This window comes from Galleria mellonella, unplaced genomic scaffold, assembly GCF_026898425.1.
Source record: "Galleria mellonella isolate WM207_F2 unplaced genomic scaffold, CSIRO_AGI_GalMel_v1 utg332, whole genome shotgun sequence".
Lineage (NCBI taxonomy): Eukaryota > Metazoa > Arthropoda > Insecta > Lepidoptera > Pyralidae > Galleria > Galleria mellonella.
Window position 1 is genome coordinate 719,830 of NW_026442080.1, and position 17,450 is coordinate 737,279.

A 17,450-nucleotide genomic window follows, 5' to 3' on the forward strand; every position below is an offset into this window, starting at 1 on the left:
ACGACCTCGACACCGACACACGTTCCAAATTCGAAAAACCTTGTAACGTTTGCTCTACATTGTCTGTGCCGCGACCTCAATGTCCTGATTGTGAGCGTAACCCACAAAATTCGCCCTTGAGTCCCCATTACGAGGGGCGCGACCTCAAAATATGACCTTCCCGCGCGGCGCGTGACCTTGACCTTATCTCGCTAAAATTGGTAGCGTGTAGGATAACAACGGTCAATTTTTAATATAAAGGCGACTTTGTATAATGTTTTTTTTTTTTTCTTTTCCTTATACCGTTATCGGTCTTATTTTGAAATTTTCAATTTTGAAAAAGGACATGCGAAGATCGCTTACTAATTTAGTACTAAAACAACTATGATTCTTTTTTTAAAAATTGGTCTTTTAAAAAAATAAGACAAAACGTATCTACGGTTGGTGTCTTATTTTTAAAATTATTTCAAGTTATTCTCTAATAATGACAATAATACATGATCAATTAACGCAAAAATCTTTTTAGCCGACTTCAAAAAAGGAGGAGGCCGTATGTTCCATTGTATATTTTTCATTTCGTTTTTATGCCCTGTTACTTCAATAATAAGAGCTAAATTGATGGGTAACCATGATTTTTTACTATAAATATGTCATATAAATCAGATTACATATAATTAATGATAGATCAATTATTATATTCATATAATACATGAAATTTGTTACATTAGTCTAAAATGATATGCAACGTACCTAGGCACTTCATCATCATCATATCAGCCATGTTAACTGTCCACTGCTGAACATAGGCCTCGCCCATAAGAAAGGTTTTGCCACTAGTTGCTACGCTTGGCAGGCGAGTTGGCAACCGCAGTTAAACTTTTAGAGACTTTTTAAGAGGGACGTTGCTGCCTATCCCTTTCGCCTGCCCTTGACCGATAAGTTCTCTTAGTCGCTTCTTGCGATAGCAACGAGAAAGGATGGGATGGTCCACTATGCCGGGATCACACGACATTGAGGTACTTTATTTTACCAAATTCTTTTTTATGCAACTTTGAATGGCAAACAAGCTGACGGCCACCTGATGGAAAGTGGTAACCGTCGCCTATATACATGAGCAGCACCATGGACAGAACAGAGTATACTGTTTCGCCCATGATACCCCCCTTGCGTTGCCATTCCTGAGGACTCAGGTGTTATTCCTCTGTACCCAGTAAATTCACGCCATATCCCACCCTTCAAACTGTTTGAAGGGTGGGACCCTTCAAACCGAAACATAGCCATGCAAACAAAACTGCTTCACAGTTAAAACACGAATTATCGAAAATAAACAAGCGACTTTAAAAGGACTTTTAAAAGAAGGAAATTGTCAATTCGATCATATTTTTATGTGTATTTCAACTGATATCTTCATAAAATCTAAAAATTTTTTTTTCTTATTATTATTTTTTATAATTATGATATTCATTCTGGTATTGATTCTATTAGATATATTTAAAAAAAGAAAACTGGTTGGTGATAATGACGGACTTATGAAGTTAACACACTAAAAAATATTGTACGCTTATATAGCAGGACATGGAGATACTATTTAACTCATGTAATACCTTAATTTAACCTATGATCCACAGTAAAGTCTTTGTATTTGTATTTGTATTTGTATTTGAAAAAAAAAAACAACCGAATTTAGAAACTTTTTTCAACCGATTTTAAAAAGATGGAAGTTCTCAATTCGGTTGTGTTTTTTTTTTTTGTTTTTCATCTCATAACTCTGTCAGTTGTAAACCGAATTGAATTTTTTCAGCTCAAAGGTGTACTTACAAATTGGTCCCATAGAAATTTGGGAAAAAATCTAAATTGGTCAGTAGTTTAGTTTTTTAACCCTTCTTTGCATGATTTTTTTTTATTGGTGAAATAAATCAAGGTGATATAATTCACGTTCAGAATTAAGGGAAAATTGGTTAAAAAAATAAATTTGATAGCTATGTTTTTTTTTCTACAATGGACATTCAAAAGGTATCCAGACACGATCAACTTAAACTGAACTTATTCTTTAATATAATTTTTGGACGTTCAATGTTATGAAGGAAATTTTCACCATTATGCAAAGAAGGGTTAAATCAAAATAGTTGGTTTTGTCACAAATAAAGTATTTTTTTTTAGAACGTATTCTTTATTTGAAGTCGGTTAAATGTAATTCCCCTACAGCTGTTGCTAGCTAGTCTCATCTACGACACGAGAACGTTGGTTTCGTTCACTTTTCCCGCTGAGGTAAGTCGAGCCCGTCGAAAGTAGCCGAATTTGACTTCGAGAGCGGCGCCGCGTGCCCAATATCTGCTCGAACTGACACTGTGACCTCCTTTCTGCTTGGTGAAATTCGCCCATCGAATGTGTTCAGTTTCGCTCGTTCCACGCCAGTTTCGTTTTCATTATGACACCCGTCTGATACGTCATCGCACTTGTTTGTTACCCGACTACGGAAAAGTACCGTGTACTCCCGGCATAGAATGGGCCATACCTTTCTTTCCCGTGGGTATTTTAAAAGGCGACTAAAGGAACTTAATAGTCGAGTATTTTTTTTCATGGGTGGTAATAGTATGGTAACCCCGTCTGCGCTATCGGTATACACTGGCGGGGCACCAGTGATAGATGACTGATAAGAATGAAAGCAGGTCAGTTAGCTTATCTCGACGATTTCAATTAGAATTATCCACGATAGTTTCCAGGGGGAACGACGTGGACGTCGACCAGAGAGGGTACATTGCTAGCAATGGAGCTGTTAGATCCCATAGTAACAATCCCGTCCCGTGCTAGGCAAAAGGAATCGACTTTTCTTTCCCGTGGGTGTCGCAAGACAGCGACAGAAGGGACAGCGAGGGATAGGCAGCAGCGTCCCTTTTAAAATATCACCAAAGCCTAAGTGCAGTTGCCAATCTGCCTGCCACGCGTGGCAACTACTAGCAAAACCCCCTCTATTGAGGGAGGCCTATTTTCAACAGTGGGCAGTTAACGGCTGATATGTAGTTGCAAGACGAACTTAAACCTAAAAACATTTCATACCACCTCAACCTTATTTTTTATTTCTTATTACATTTTTTATTGCGATTTCCTAAATGGAATGTTGATTAATTTTAATTATTGAATTGCTTATTTCCAAATTTACAACTGAATTCAAAAAAGGACAAATAAGTCAATTCGAAATTCGAAAAAATCCTAATGAATATTAATACTAGTTTTAAGGAATTGGTTAATAATTATGGTGAGATATTTTGGTGAATTTTGACTTGTATTTCATATTTTACTACCGTATTGGTGCCTTACTGATTTTGTCATGATTTATGGATTTTAGTGTTCTTATAAAACAAAATCTTAAATTATTTAGAATCATTCATCATTATCATCATATCAGCCGTTATCGGTCTACTGCTGACCTGGTTGGGTATATTGCTAGCAATGGGATTCTCAGTCTCCATTACTAACAACCCCTTTCCCCCCAGGTGTACCTAGTTACCACTACGCTTATACACCGCTGTGCGTCGTATCCCAGTAGCGACGCGTATTGGCTCCAGAAAATAACAGGATCTCAGTAGATTCTGGGGAAAAAAAGTAAGCGTTACGTTACTGTGACGCAGCGTTACGTAGACAGAAACGTAACGCTATAGAAATCGAAAGAGTGAAAGTGAAACGGTTCGCTTTCGTGCCAGCTGACGTGTGACGTGACGCGTCACGCGCGCGTGACGTCAAATGCGTCATTTGACGTCGCGTGACGTAGCCACGTACTTTCTCGTTCGCTCTCCCTTTCGTTGGCGCTCGCTTAACTTTCGCGAGAAATACTTTACGTCACGCATAATGTAGGTCATTTGTTATTGAAGTAACTAGCGACCCGCCCCGGCTTCGCGCAGCTGCAATTTACTATTAACCCTTTTTTTGTTTTTTTATTGGTGAAATAAATCAAGGTGATATAATTCACGTTCAAAATTAAAGGAAAAATGATTAAAGTAATAAACTTGACAGCTATGTTTTGTTTTTTAGCAATGGACATTAAAAAGGTATCCAAACACGATCTACTTAAAGTGAACTTGGTCTTTTATATATTTTTTGGGCAATTAATGTTATGATGGAAATTTCCACCATTATGCAAAGAAGGGTTAAGTTTATTTACTTAAAAAAATATTGTATATACATTATATAGACATTAAGTCCGCCCTATAGACATGTTTTAATTTATGCAAAAATATAAATAAATAAACACTAAGCTTCCGTTAAAAAATATTTAAATGTTGGTGAAACTTGTATCTTATATCTATCTAACTTATATCTAACTTATATCTAGCGCAGGCGGGGTTACCATACCATTTTCACCCATCAAAAAAAAAGTCAATCCTGTTATTACACGAGTGACGTAAAATGACGTCAAATGACGTCGCGTGACGTAGCCACGTACTTTCTCGTTCACTCTCCCTTTCGTTGGCGCTTGCTTAACTTTCGCGAGATACGTCACGCGTAATGTAGGTCGTTTGATATTGAAGTAACTAGCGACCCGCCCCGGCTTATGGGTACAATTCATATCTCATTTCCTTGCAAATTTGTCTCTAATCTTCCTATAATTCATTACCAAAGGGAGACTTTGTAAAAAAGTCGTTTGCTTGGGCACCTCTGTCCCATTCGTGTTTCAAAGGTGAAGCAGCTGTGTTTGCATGGCTACGTTTCGGTTTGAAGTAAAAACTACTTAAATTGTAACAAAACCGGTTATTTTGATTTAAAAACTAAACTACTGGACCGATTTTGATAAAATTTCAGATAAAAAAAGAATTTTCCAAGTTGGTTTAGAACTGCCGGAGTTATAAGGTAACAAACATAAAAAAAATACATCGAATCGACAACCTCCTTCTAGAAGTCTATTAAAAATATGTTACAAAAGGGGTGGTTTAATAGTAAACAAATATCTATAAAATTCGCAGAAATCAGATCACGGCTGCAATAGAAAAGTCTCAGGTCACCGTGATAGTGGGGGCGCCAGGGTGCGGCAAGTCTACCAGGGCGCCGGCCGCTGTGTTGAAGCACTGGGGGGCTGGTACTACGGCAATAGTGTCGGAGCCGCGGAGGGTGGCCGCCATAGGTCTGGCCGAGAGGGTGGCTAGCGAGCTTGGCGAAAATGTAAGATATTTCTGATGATTGTTCTTTTAACCGACTTCGAAAAAGGAGGGGGTTCTTGATGCGTTTGTGCTATGTATGTTGGATAGGTTTATGTGCAACTTACGAGTATTTTCTGACGATTCGATTCCATCTTCGCAGGTGGGTGAATCTATCGGCTACCACGTCCGTCTCGACACGAAGCCACCGAGACCCCCTGGTGGGTCCATCTTGTACTGCACGTCTGGAGTGCTCCTCAAGAGACTGCACGCTAATCCAGGTAAATTATATTATTATTCTTTTACGCTTTGAATAGACCCAATTTTAATTATTTTCTCCATCCTAAGATTGGCTGGAAGAGATCGCTATTTAGCGATATACTATCCATCCATTGTTGCCTTTTTATCAAAATATTCAAATTTTTTTTTACTTTATATTCAAAATAATACTACTTTTATAGTTCCACTAGTCTTTTTTTATATTTATTTACATATCAACATTACAGTTATAAAACATTACATGAAGAGATATTAGAATGGTATGAATTCGTCTCCCATGCAGGTTTGGAAGGCTGTTCCCACGTGTTCATAGACGAGGCCCACGAGAGAGATGTCAATACGGACCTCACTCTCCTGCTGTTGAAGCGAGCCGTGAAAATAAATCCGCATTTGAAGGTCATCATCATGAGTGCCACTCTTGATACTGAGGTGTTTACTAGGTGAGTTAGTTAGTTTTTTTTTTTTTTAATGGATGATAATGAAATGGTAACCCCGCCTGCGCTCTCTGTATACACCATCTGTGCTAACGGTATACACTGGCGGGGCACCAGTGAGGGATGATAGGCAAAAAGGTAAAAGCAGGTCAGTTAGCCAATCGTGTCGAATTCCACGATAAATTAGTCATGATGGTTTCCAAGGAGGACAACGTGGAGGTCGACCAGATTTGGTATATTGAAATAAAATTAATTTATTTTGCCAGAATGCAGGTAGTTTTAGATAAAAGAGGTTTACATTTCCCGTATACATTCTGCCTCTATGTAGGCGTGCAAAATTATTAACTATATGGGAAATTTACATATATTCTACATTATATTTCATTGCTACATTGACAGCAGTGGATACTAACCTCCCCATTACTAACAATCCCTTCCCCCTGGCTATATGCTTGTTTGCCTTCGTGGTTTAAAACAAAAATCAATTCTATTATATTAGTAAAATTGTCTATCGCCGCAGATATTTCGACTCGTGTCCAGTAGTGGACGTGCCAGGGCGAACGTTTCCCGTAGAAGTATTCCATTTAGAGGATATACAGAAGAAATTTGGCTTGAAACTGCAAAACAGCTTCGAGAACTGCAAGAAGGAAGAAGGAAAACCGATGGTTAACTGCCAAGAGGTAAAATCTACGGGTGTAAAAAATATATTATGACCAGAGGGAGACTTTGTACAAAAGTCAATTGCTTGGGTACCTCTGTTCCATTCGTGTTTCAATCGTAAAGCAGTTGTGTTTGCATGGCTGTGTTTCAGTTTGAAGGGTGGGATATGGCGTGAATTTACTGGGTACGGAGGAATAACACCTGAGTCCTCAGGAATGGCAACGCATGGGGGGTATCGTAGGCGAAACAGTATACTCTGTTATGTCCATGGTACTGCTCATGTCTATAGGCGACGGTTACCACTTTCCATCAGGTGGGCCGTCAGCTTGGTTGCCATTTTAAGTTGTATAAAAAAAAAACTATAACTATAGAGAGTTATACTGTATTATAATATCAGTTTTACACACGTTTTAAAATAGTCAGACATCTACATGTTCTAGTATGTAGACATATGTATTCTGTATGTACGTCTGGTATGCTAAACTAAACCTTATTTCAGGTGGCAGAAGTAATAAGATCGGTCGACAAGACACAAGGTGATGGAGCAATACTAGTGTTTCTCCCCGGCTGGGCTGAGATAAAGCTGACCAAACAGATACTAGACGGGTATTACGGACAGTCTAGTACCCATATGATACTGCCTGTACATTCCAGGTAGGTTGTTATAATGATTTAAAATTTTGTTTCATAAAAAAAAAACTTTTTAATTTAAAATTACTGAACCGATTTTGATAATATTTTTTTTTGTTATTATTTATTTATTTACACATACACTAAACACACTTTTCATTTAAATAATAGATACAATCGCGATTTAAAAAAAAATATATAAATTATACTTGTTACATATAAAAAAACAACATAATAATGAAGATTTCACAATTATATAATAACATTACTATTTTACATTGAATTTAGAATAAAAAGAAAAACATATAAAAAAAAACAAAATGAATGTAGCAGTGTTTGTGCAAGGGACCTAACTCAGCATATGTCGCAGTTTCAAATCTGAAGCTACGACACTGATTTTCAGTAGGCCCTAAATACGTAACTCACGGACACACGTGTGCAAGAGATGTTATGTATAAATATATAAAAATAATATATAAAACAGTGATAAATATATAAGATAAAAACGGGAATAATATAAATAATACTACTCACATATCTAACAAAAATAAATTAATATACTATCTACATTAGAAATTTAGTTTAATGATTTTAAGATTTGACATTTCAGTTATTTATTGTATATATATATATATATATATATATATATATATGGTTTGAAAGCATATACATGCATACACGTAATTGCAGATTATCAACCACAGATCAAACAAAGATGTTCGCGAAACCGCCGCCAGGGATCCGCAAGGTGGTGCTAGCTACCAACATAGCGGAGACTTCGATCACCATACCGGATGTGGTGTACGTGGTGGATAGTGGGGCCCATAAGGAGAATAGGATTCGGGAAGGCACGGGTATGATTTATATTTCTTCTTTTTCTTGTTACCCCCTTATTCATATGAAATAAAACGTCATACAAACCTATTTTTAACCGACTTCAAAAAGGAAAAGTTGTTATATATGTTCCATTCGTGTTTTAACCGTGAAGCAGTTGTTTGCATGGCTGTGTTTCGTTAAATATTTGCTGATGATGAAAAACACAACTCCTCAGTGGTGAGAAATTAGAGGATAATTTTTTAAACACTATACGCACGTTATTTTTCACTTTTTGGTTTTTGATTTATCTTTTTATGAAATTAGGCTGTATTTTTTTTTTTTTAATAAATCGACTTCAAGAAATATGGAGCACCAGTATAAAATTCAAAATTCAAAATTCAAAAATCATTTATTCATGTAGGACATTTTAGCCGCTTATGAACGTCAAATTTTAATATAATATAATTTATTTTAATTATAATTTAATTTTAATTTAATATAATATATAATAGGTGAGATCAGCCGATCCATCGTAACCAATTCTCAAGGTTTAACTATAATGGTTCCCAAAGTGAACCTGGAGGTAGACCTGATATGATATTGCTAGCAATGGGGCCATTAGTACCCGTTTCTTTGTTCTCGATCTTCCTTATATGTACATTGTATGACTGCATAGGTGATAGTTACCACTTTCCATAAGGTGGACCGTATGCTTGCTCTTTTTTTTTTAAATCAACATAGAATGGCAAACAAGCTGACGGCCCACCTGATGGAAAGTGGTAACCGTCGCCTATAGACATGAGCAGTACCATGGACATAACAGAGTATACTGTTTCGTCCATGATACCCCCCATGCGTTGCCTTTCCCGAGGACTCAGGTGTTATTCCTCTGTACCCTGTACATTCATTCACGCCATATCCCACCCTTCAAACCGAAACACAGCCATGCAAACTCAACTGCTTCACGGTTGAAACACGAATGGGACAGAGGTACCCACGCAATCGACTTTTGTACAGTCTCCCTCTGGTATATGCTCATCTTATAATACTTTTATTGCAGGCACAGAAAGTTTAGAAACAGTGTGGGTGTCGAGAGCTAGCGCCAAGCAAAGGAGCGGCCGCGCGGGGAGGGTACAGTCTGGTAAGTTTATACATAATTAGCTAAGTTCCGTGACTTCGCTCGCGTCCATAAATAACTACATGAAGCATCCCTAAGTACCCAAAGATTGTCTGAAAGATATTGCTTAGCAATAAGACCGCCTTTTGTACTATATTTTTTGAAAATTCTATAATACTATACTTATAATAAATCTGTAGACAGGTCAATTCTGTACATGAAATATATTTCCAAAATAACTATCAGGGGGTGATTAGTGATCGATACTGATGCCAAAATGCAATCAGTAATTTTTTTTCTGTCTGTCTGTATGTTCGTTATAGAAACAAAAACTACTTGACGGATTTTAACGAAACTTGGTACAATTATTCTTCATACTCCTGGCCAGGTTATAGTATACTTTTCATCGCGCTACGATCAATAGGAGCAGAGCAGTGAAGGGGAATATTGGTCTTTAGTGATACATAGAGAAGAAAATAACAAAATACTCTAATATTTATTAGTTTGCGAGATATTTTAATTTTTATATAGAGGCTTCTAGATTCGTCCCCATTCGCGTTTCTACCGTGAAGCAGTTGTGTTTGTATGGCTGTGTCGGTTTGAAGGGTTGGATATGGCAGTGAAATTACAGGCTACAGAGGAATAACACCTGAGTCCTCAGGAATGGCAACGCATGGGGGGTATCATGGGCGAAACAGTATACGCTGTTATGTCCATGGTACTGTTTATGTCTATAGGCGACGGTTATCACTTTCCATCAGATGGGCTGTTAGCTTGTTTGCCATTCTAAGTTGCATTAAAAAAAAAATACTCAAAATTACAATTGTCTATGCCTCAGGTTACTGCTACAGACTTTATACCAAAGAAAAAGAGGCCGAGTTAGCTCTACACACCATGCCCGAAATACTACGAATACCTTTAGAACAAACGGTGCTGGATTGTAAGACGTACGCCCCAGATGATAAGGTCGAAGATTTCCTCTCGCAACTGCCCGAACCTCCGAGCAAGAAGGCGATTCAATATGCCGTCAGGGATCTCGTTGATTTAGGTAAGTTGAAAAATTTTGTTACGCAACTGTGAATGGGAGAACGGAGAAGAAGAAGGAAGACAGAGAACAGAAGAAAGGAATCTATATCATAAAGAGAAATCATTTGAATATTTGTTTATAATGGATAATCTAAAAACTACTTAATCGTCACGCCTGTCTCCCATTAGTGTAGGCAGAAACAATAGAACGCCAAATGCTTCGATTCAAACAAACCTCTTTCGCTTCTTCCACATTCATCAATCTTTTCATACACGCTCGCTGGTTACGGGTACTTTTAATTTGGCCCTTCTTCAGCACGTCGCCTATTTGGTTAATAAATAATCGATTTTTTGAAAAATTCTTTCAATATATAGAAAGATGGGGGGAAAGGGATTTTTAGTAATGGAGACTGAGAATCCCATTGCTAGCAATATACCCAACCAGGTCGACCTCCTCGCAGTTCCCCCTGGAAACTATCATGGTAAATTCCTGATGAATTCATCATGATGGGCTAACTGGCCTGTTTTCATTCTCACCTATCGCCCTTCACTGGTGCTCCGCCAGTGTATCCCGTTAGCGCAGGCGGGGTTACCATACCATTTTCACCCATCAAAAAAAAATATAGAAAGCTACATTATCAGCCAGTAACATGAGCTATATGTTATTTTCGAGAACTCTTATCTACCCGTGCAAAACCGGACCGGATCACTAGTATGATATAATATATTCAAGTACTAACAATATAGGTGTCGGTTCAAATAAAAAAAATTAAATTAATTTCATAACTTTCTTCTTTTTCAAGTTGGTTAAAAAATTTATATGGTAATCATCATATCAGCCTTTAACTGTCCACTGCTGAACATAAGCCTGTGCAAACCCCCCAAGGGGGACCTTGGGGAGTTTTGCCAATAGTTGCAACGCCTGGCAGTCGGATTGGCAACCGCAGTTAGACTTTGGAGATGTTTTAAGAGGGATGCTGCTGCCTATCCCTCGCTGTCCCTTAGTCGACTCTTACGACACCCACGGGAAAGGAAGGGGTGGCCTATTCTATGCCGGGACCACACGGGCTGTATATATGATGATAATTAAGTTTAAATATATGTAAAACCGCGATTTTGTAAAGTTAACTATTGCTAACTATACTACAGGTGCCCTCACACCGTCCGAGCACGTGACCCGGCTGGGCAGTTTGCTGTCGAGCCTGAGCCTGCACCCAAGACTGGGCTGCAGCCTGCTGCACGCGGCGGTGGCGGGCTGCCTGGTGGCCGCCGCCAACATTCTCACGCACTGCGCCGAAAACGTCGAGCTGTTCAGGAACGCCGCCGACAGGAGGGAAGGTCAGAAATACATTGCCCACAACAGAATATCAGTGTTTTGCTCTTTTGAGGGCAAAGCAATAAACTGTGTTGTGACCATTTTGTGTTACTATGGCACACGCATGAAAAAATATGTTACCTCTTTTATGTACTTTTTTTGTATATGTTTTGTTATTTTTTCTTTTTTTTTTTTTTTAATTTGTACCAATATTTAACGTTATTTGTGTGCTGTAAGTGATGCAAATAATTTATATATCTATCTATCTACCTATATATCTTAGTCTACCTTCGCCATTGGATCTTTGACCAGCTTTTTTTTTTAATAGATGTCAATGGAATGGTAACCCCGCCTGCGCTAACGGTATACGATGACGGGCGCCAGTGAAGGATGAAAAGGCAGGTCACTTAGCCCATCGTGATGAATATACCTGGAATTCAGCACGGTGGTTTCCAGGAAGGACCCCATAGAAATCAACTTGAGAAGGAGGACCATTGCTAACAATGGGACTGATACTCCGCATTACTAATAATCCCTTCCCCCCTCAAAAAAGAGGTTTCTTCATTATACATTATCGAATTGCAAGTAGTTCCCCCTGGAAACCATCGTGAATAATTCTTGTTGAATTCCTCACGATGGGCTAAGTAATCTCTCATTGGTGTCCCGCCAGTGTATACCGATAGCGCAGACGGGGTTTACCATTTCATTATCACCCATTAAAAAAAAAATCTATCGGGTGGAACGTACGCATGTTTGCCACCTCAGTGGTATAAAAAAATCTTTCACTCAACAGAAATCCGCGAAATTAAATCCAAGTTCAACCAAACGTCCGACCACGCAGTGCTACACAATATTCAAGACGAGTTCGAATATAAAGTGATGGAAAATGGATGGAGGGGAGTGGACGAGTGGTGCGACAAGTATGGCCTGAGGAAGGACAGATTGAAATATGTCCAATGTATGTATATGAATTATATTTCAATAAAACTTAATAATTCACCTTGTCTGCCTCGGCACAGAATAGGTCGCCCTTACCTTTCCCGTAGATGTCGTAAGAGGCGAGGAAGCGAGGGCGAGGGATGGACAGCAACGTCCCTCTTAAAACATCTCTAAAAGCCTAACTGCGGTCGCCAACCCGCCTGCTAAATGTGGCAACTACTGGAAAAACTTTTTATGGGGAAGGTTTATGTCCAGCAGTGGACAGTTAACGGCTGAAATGATAAAATAATATTAATGAATAAAGATTGTCTCCTACAAAAAAAAATCAATTATGTCGAAGCCAATTAATTTGATTTAAAAATCAAACTACTGAACCGATTTCGATAAAATTACTTTAAGAACAATCTAAGTATATATACTTTGAGATAAAAAAAGAATTTTCCTAAACGATTTATAACTGACAAAATTATGAGGTAATAAACAACATATGGCCTTGGCCATTTGGCCACAACAGAATATCAGTGTTTTGCTCTTTTGAGAGCAAAGAAATAAACTTGAGTTGTGACTATTTTGTATTACTATGGCAGACACATGAAAGAAGAAAAAGGAAATTGTTGTTTTATATATTTTGCTTTTTGTTTTTAATTCTTTTATCTCTTTTACTGTGTATTATGTGTATGTTTGTATTGTAATTTGTGTGCTGTAATTAATGTAAATAAATCATCTATCTATCTAACAAAATAAAAAAAATATAACCGAATTGAAAACCGCCTTTTAGAAGTTGGTTCAAAAGATAACGAAATTTTGTAAAAATTATAACAAAAATTACAGCATTGTATTAAATACTAACCACTCACTCCGGCTTCGCATGAATCATAGATAGTACATTTTTACATACATAGTAATACAAAGAAACATAAAGAAAATTTAATTTCCTCTTTATAATATTAGTTTAATTGTATTATAGTAATATCCCATAGAAGGTTGTTGTATCAGTCATTAGCTGTCCACTGCTGAACATAGCCTCTCCCATAAGGGGGGGTTTTGCCAGTACTTACCACATTTGACAGGCGAGTTGACAACCGCAGTTTGGCTTTTGACGATATTTTAAGAGAGACGTATTGTAATTATTTAATAGAAAATTGTGATTGTTATGTGTATACCAGAGGGAGACTGCACAAAAGTCGTTTATCTCCTTCTATCTCCTTCACCTCTATCTCCTTCGTGTTTCTACCGTGAAGCAGTTGTGTTCGCATGAAGGATGATAGGTGAAAATGAAATGGCAGGTCAGTTAGCACATTGCGATGAATACATCTGGAATTCAGCACGATAGTTTCCAGGGAGAACCACGTGGAAGTCGACCTGACAGGATATATTGCTAGCAATGGGACTGGTGGTCTGCATTACTAACAATCCCTTACCCCTGCTATGTTTCGGTTTAAAAGGTGAGATATGGCAGTAAATTTACAGGGTACAGAGAAATAACACCTGCGTCCTCAGGAATGACAACGCATGGGGGGTATCATGGGCGAAACAGTATGTTATGTCCATGATACTGCTCATGTATATAGGCGACGATTACCGCTTTCCATCAGGTGGGCCGTCAGCATGTTTGCCATTCTAAGTTGAATAAAAAAATATGTAGATATTAAGCATTGTTATGTTTTGACAGCGCTATCAAACCTGCATCTAGAGCAACTACTAAAATCCGGTGTCGTAGGACCAAATCCTGACCCAAACGAGTTGAGTCGTTTCTCGTACGTGGACGAAATGTTGGTGGGCATAATATTATCAGGAACGAATTCGCTGTTGACAACGAAAAAACATGTACGAACTAAAGGAAAACTGAAAACTACTGTCAGTTTATGTACCAGGTAAATAATTATGTTTTTTTTATATGATTTTCAAGTGCAATGTTTTCAGGATTCATATATGTATGTGAGTTTGTTTACTCTACCGTAACTTTTTTTTTATACCACTGAGGTGGCAAACAAGCATACAGCCCAATTGATGGTAAGTGGTTACCGTAGCCTATGAACACCTGCAATACCAGAGGTATTACGCGTGCGTTGCCGACCCTGAAGAAACTTCTTTACCCCCCTTTTGAAGAACCCCATGCTGTAGGCTCTTGGGAAAACCTCGGCAGAGTGCTCATTCCACAACCTGAGTGTTCGTGGGAGGAAATATCTCTGGAACTCCTATATAACTGTGTACAATTATTATATTAATAACTTTTTTTTTTAAATTAGTTTTTTGACAAGACAGTCATGTTTTTAAAATGGAAAACAAGCTGACACACGACAAAAAATAATAATGAAAATTAATCCTATATTAATAGCCCGTGATAAGTCACAAACGATATTTCTGGTGTAGCAAAAAATTTTGAGTTTAAATGCCCTACATACACATATATAAAGTTAATTAACGCTCATACATATATTTAATTAACGCCTTTCTAAATTCTTTCCATACAGCAAAGGCGACCACGCCCACATCAGTAGTGACAGCGTTAACTATGGAATAACCAAACGCACAAACAAACCTCAGCTGTTAGCTTACTTCGGTGGCTACCACTCTGTAGAGAGGCGAGCTTTGGTGGTACACAAAACATCGTTGGTGACCCCGCATACAGCGCTGTTGTTCTGCAAGGGAGATTTGAAAAAGGAATTGGTTAGTATCCTACGTGAATTTGTTTTTTTTTATACAACATAGAATGGCAAACAAGCTGACGGCCCACCTGATGGTAAGTGGTAACCGTCGCCTATAGACATGAGGAGTACCATGGACATAACAGAGTATACTGTTTCGCCCATGATACCCCCATGCGTTGCCATTCCTGAGGACTCAGGTGTTATTCCTCTGTACCCAGTAAATTCACGCCATATCCCACCCTTCAAACCGAAACACAGCCATGCAAACACAACTGCTTCACGGTTGAAACACGAATTGGACAGAGGTACCTAAACAAACGACTTTTATACAAAGTCTCCCTCTGGTAAAGAAATATTATTATTTTCAGGTAAACAACAAAGAGGACGTGACTGTAGTCAGTTTACCGAGACACCAGCTGCAAGTCCACGTACCTACCAGGTAACTATTATATTTCGTAACCACAACTAGGTCTTGGTGACGTTTTTGAGGGACGCTGCTGTCCATCTCTCAACCATTAAGATATCCACGGGAAAGGAAGGAGTGGTCCATTCTATGCTGAGACCACATGGCTAAGAAAGAACTTTACCAGGGAGATAACTTCACCAGGGAGAGACTGATGGATTATAATGGAATGTGGTGCCCCACCTATGCTATCAGTATACTCAAACGGGACATCAGTGATGATAGGTGATGATGAAAGCTGATCTGCTAGCCTATCTATCTATCCTATTTAAGAGCTGCGCTCTTGTCGGTGGAGCTCTTGCCACTCACTACGATTTTTAGCGAGTCTCCTCACCTCTTGATACGACACGACACCAACTCCTTCCTTGATCTGCCTGATGTCTCGGTCTCCCTCTTACCCTCCTTCCTTCTATTATAATGTTCATAAGTTCATCGTGTCGTATCAAGTGTCCCAACATTTTTCCCCTTCTGTCCTCAATAGTTCTAATAATTTGTCTTTTTTCCTTAACCCTAAGCAGGACCTCCTCATTGCTGATTCGATCGTTAGCCTATCGTGAGGAAATTATCAAAAATTAACCAACAAGCAGAACCGCGTGGAGGTCGACTGGGTACTTAAATTGCTAGCAACGGAGTCGCTAATCCGCATTACTAACAATCCATTTTCCCCCCACTACACTTGGGACTGCTTCAAGGCAGTGACAAAAATGGACTTCTGCAGTCCAATTTTTGTCACTGCCTTAAAGCAGCTGTTTGCTACTGTTTTGATTTGTATGGTAAGATGTGGCAAATTACAGAATACGGTTGCATAATAATTCATGGGGGAAATTGTTAGTAATGGTAATATCATCATGGTAATATTATCACGACGATGTAGTGACAAAAATTAGACGATGTAGTGACAAAAATCGAAAAAGGAATGTTGCGTTGGTTTGATCATTTGGAGAGGATGGATGAAAGAAGAATTACGAAAGCGATTTATCGAGCAAGAATGAATGGAGATGTCGGTAGGGGCCGCCCCAGACGGACGTGTTGACCAAATAGGCGACGTGCTGAAGAAGGGCCAAATTAAAAGTACCCGTAACCGGCGAGCGTGTATGAAAATATTGATGAATGTGGAAGAAGCGAAAGATGTTTGTTTGAATCGAAGCATTTGGCGTTCCATTGTTTCTGCCTACCCTAATGGGACACAGGCGTGACAGATATGTATGTATATAATCCTCGGAACGGTGAGGTCGCTCCGTGAGGCCTGTGAAGAACCCAGGAAGCTTCTGCGCTTCTGGGCGGAGCTAGGTTGGCTGCACTAGCCACGACTCATATGCATAACGGCCCAAATGAGAGGCTAAGCGCGGAAAACAGAGTCTTTCTCACATTCACTTTGTATGTATGTATGTATGTAATATTATCAGGTTAACCTGCATGCGATTCCTCGTAGAAACCATCTTGGTAAAATCTTATGGAATTCGTCATGAGTGGCTAACTGACTTGCTATTATCCCCACCTATCATCTCTCAGTGGTGACACGTCCGCGTATACCGATAGCACAGGTGGAGTCATCATTCCGTTATCTCCCATTTAAAAAAAAAAACCCCTAATTTAAGAAAATTATATCTATGTTGCTTTTTAATATAAAATCAAAAACGGTCTAATTAAGTCTGTTAAAGGATATTTCTTACTAATATTCTAAATATAAAAATAGTTTTGATGCTTCTTAGCACCTGAATGGCTTAACGAATTGTTTCTAAATTTGATACACACGTACTATGTTGGATGATGAAGAATATAGGTTACTATTTACTTAAGAAAATACTGTTATGTTTTTAAATAACAGGGCTTAACACGCTGAAAAAGCTTTTAGAGATATATAGTACAGTTCTGTCGTGACCACGACGTGGTGCAATCCACGTTGAAATGTCAGCAATAAAGAAGCAGGTATGTAGACTATATACCTGTAAAACTTTTATCATCGCATTAAGCCCCAGTTATGTATTTAAAAAAAAAAACGCGAAAGTTTA

General features: G+C 38.5%; 1 protein-coding gene across 1 annotated transcript in view; it reads left to right on the forward strand.

The window, feature by feature from the left end:
* LOC113516547 (ATP-dependent RNA helicase DHX30-like) overlaps window positions 1-17,450 on the forward strand; it is a 30,027-nt gene that overhangs the window by 10,736 nt on the left and 1,841 nt on the right. The window contains exons 8-20 of the mRNA XM_052896762.1: window positions 4,938-5,133; window positions 5,272-5,389; window positions 5,671-5,827; window positions 6,342-6,501; window positions 6,981-7,135; window positions 7,802-7,965; window positions 8,988-9,068; window positions 9,883-10,092; window positions 11,220-11,408; window positions 12,179-12,343; window positions 13,997-14,198; window positions 14,799-14,994; window positions 15,344-15,414. Of these exons, the coding sequence (XP_052752722.1) occupies window positions 4,938-5,133; window positions 5,272-5,389; window positions 5,671-5,827; window positions 6,342-6,501; window positions 6,981-7,135; window positions 7,802-7,965; window positions 8,988-9,068; window positions 9,883-10,092; window positions 11,220-11,408; window positions 12,179-12,343; window positions 13,997-14,198; window positions 14,799-14,994; window positions 15,344-15,414 (2,064 nt within the window). The remainder of the gene's footprint in view (window positions 1-4,937; window positions 5,134-5,271; window positions 5,390-5,670; window positions 5,828-6,341; window positions 6,502-6,980; window positions 7,136-7,801; window positions 7,966-8,987; window positions 9,069-9,882; window positions 10,093-11,219; window positions 11,409-12,178; window positions 12,344-13,996; window positions 14,199-14,798; window positions 14,995-15,343; window positions 15,415-17,450) is intronic.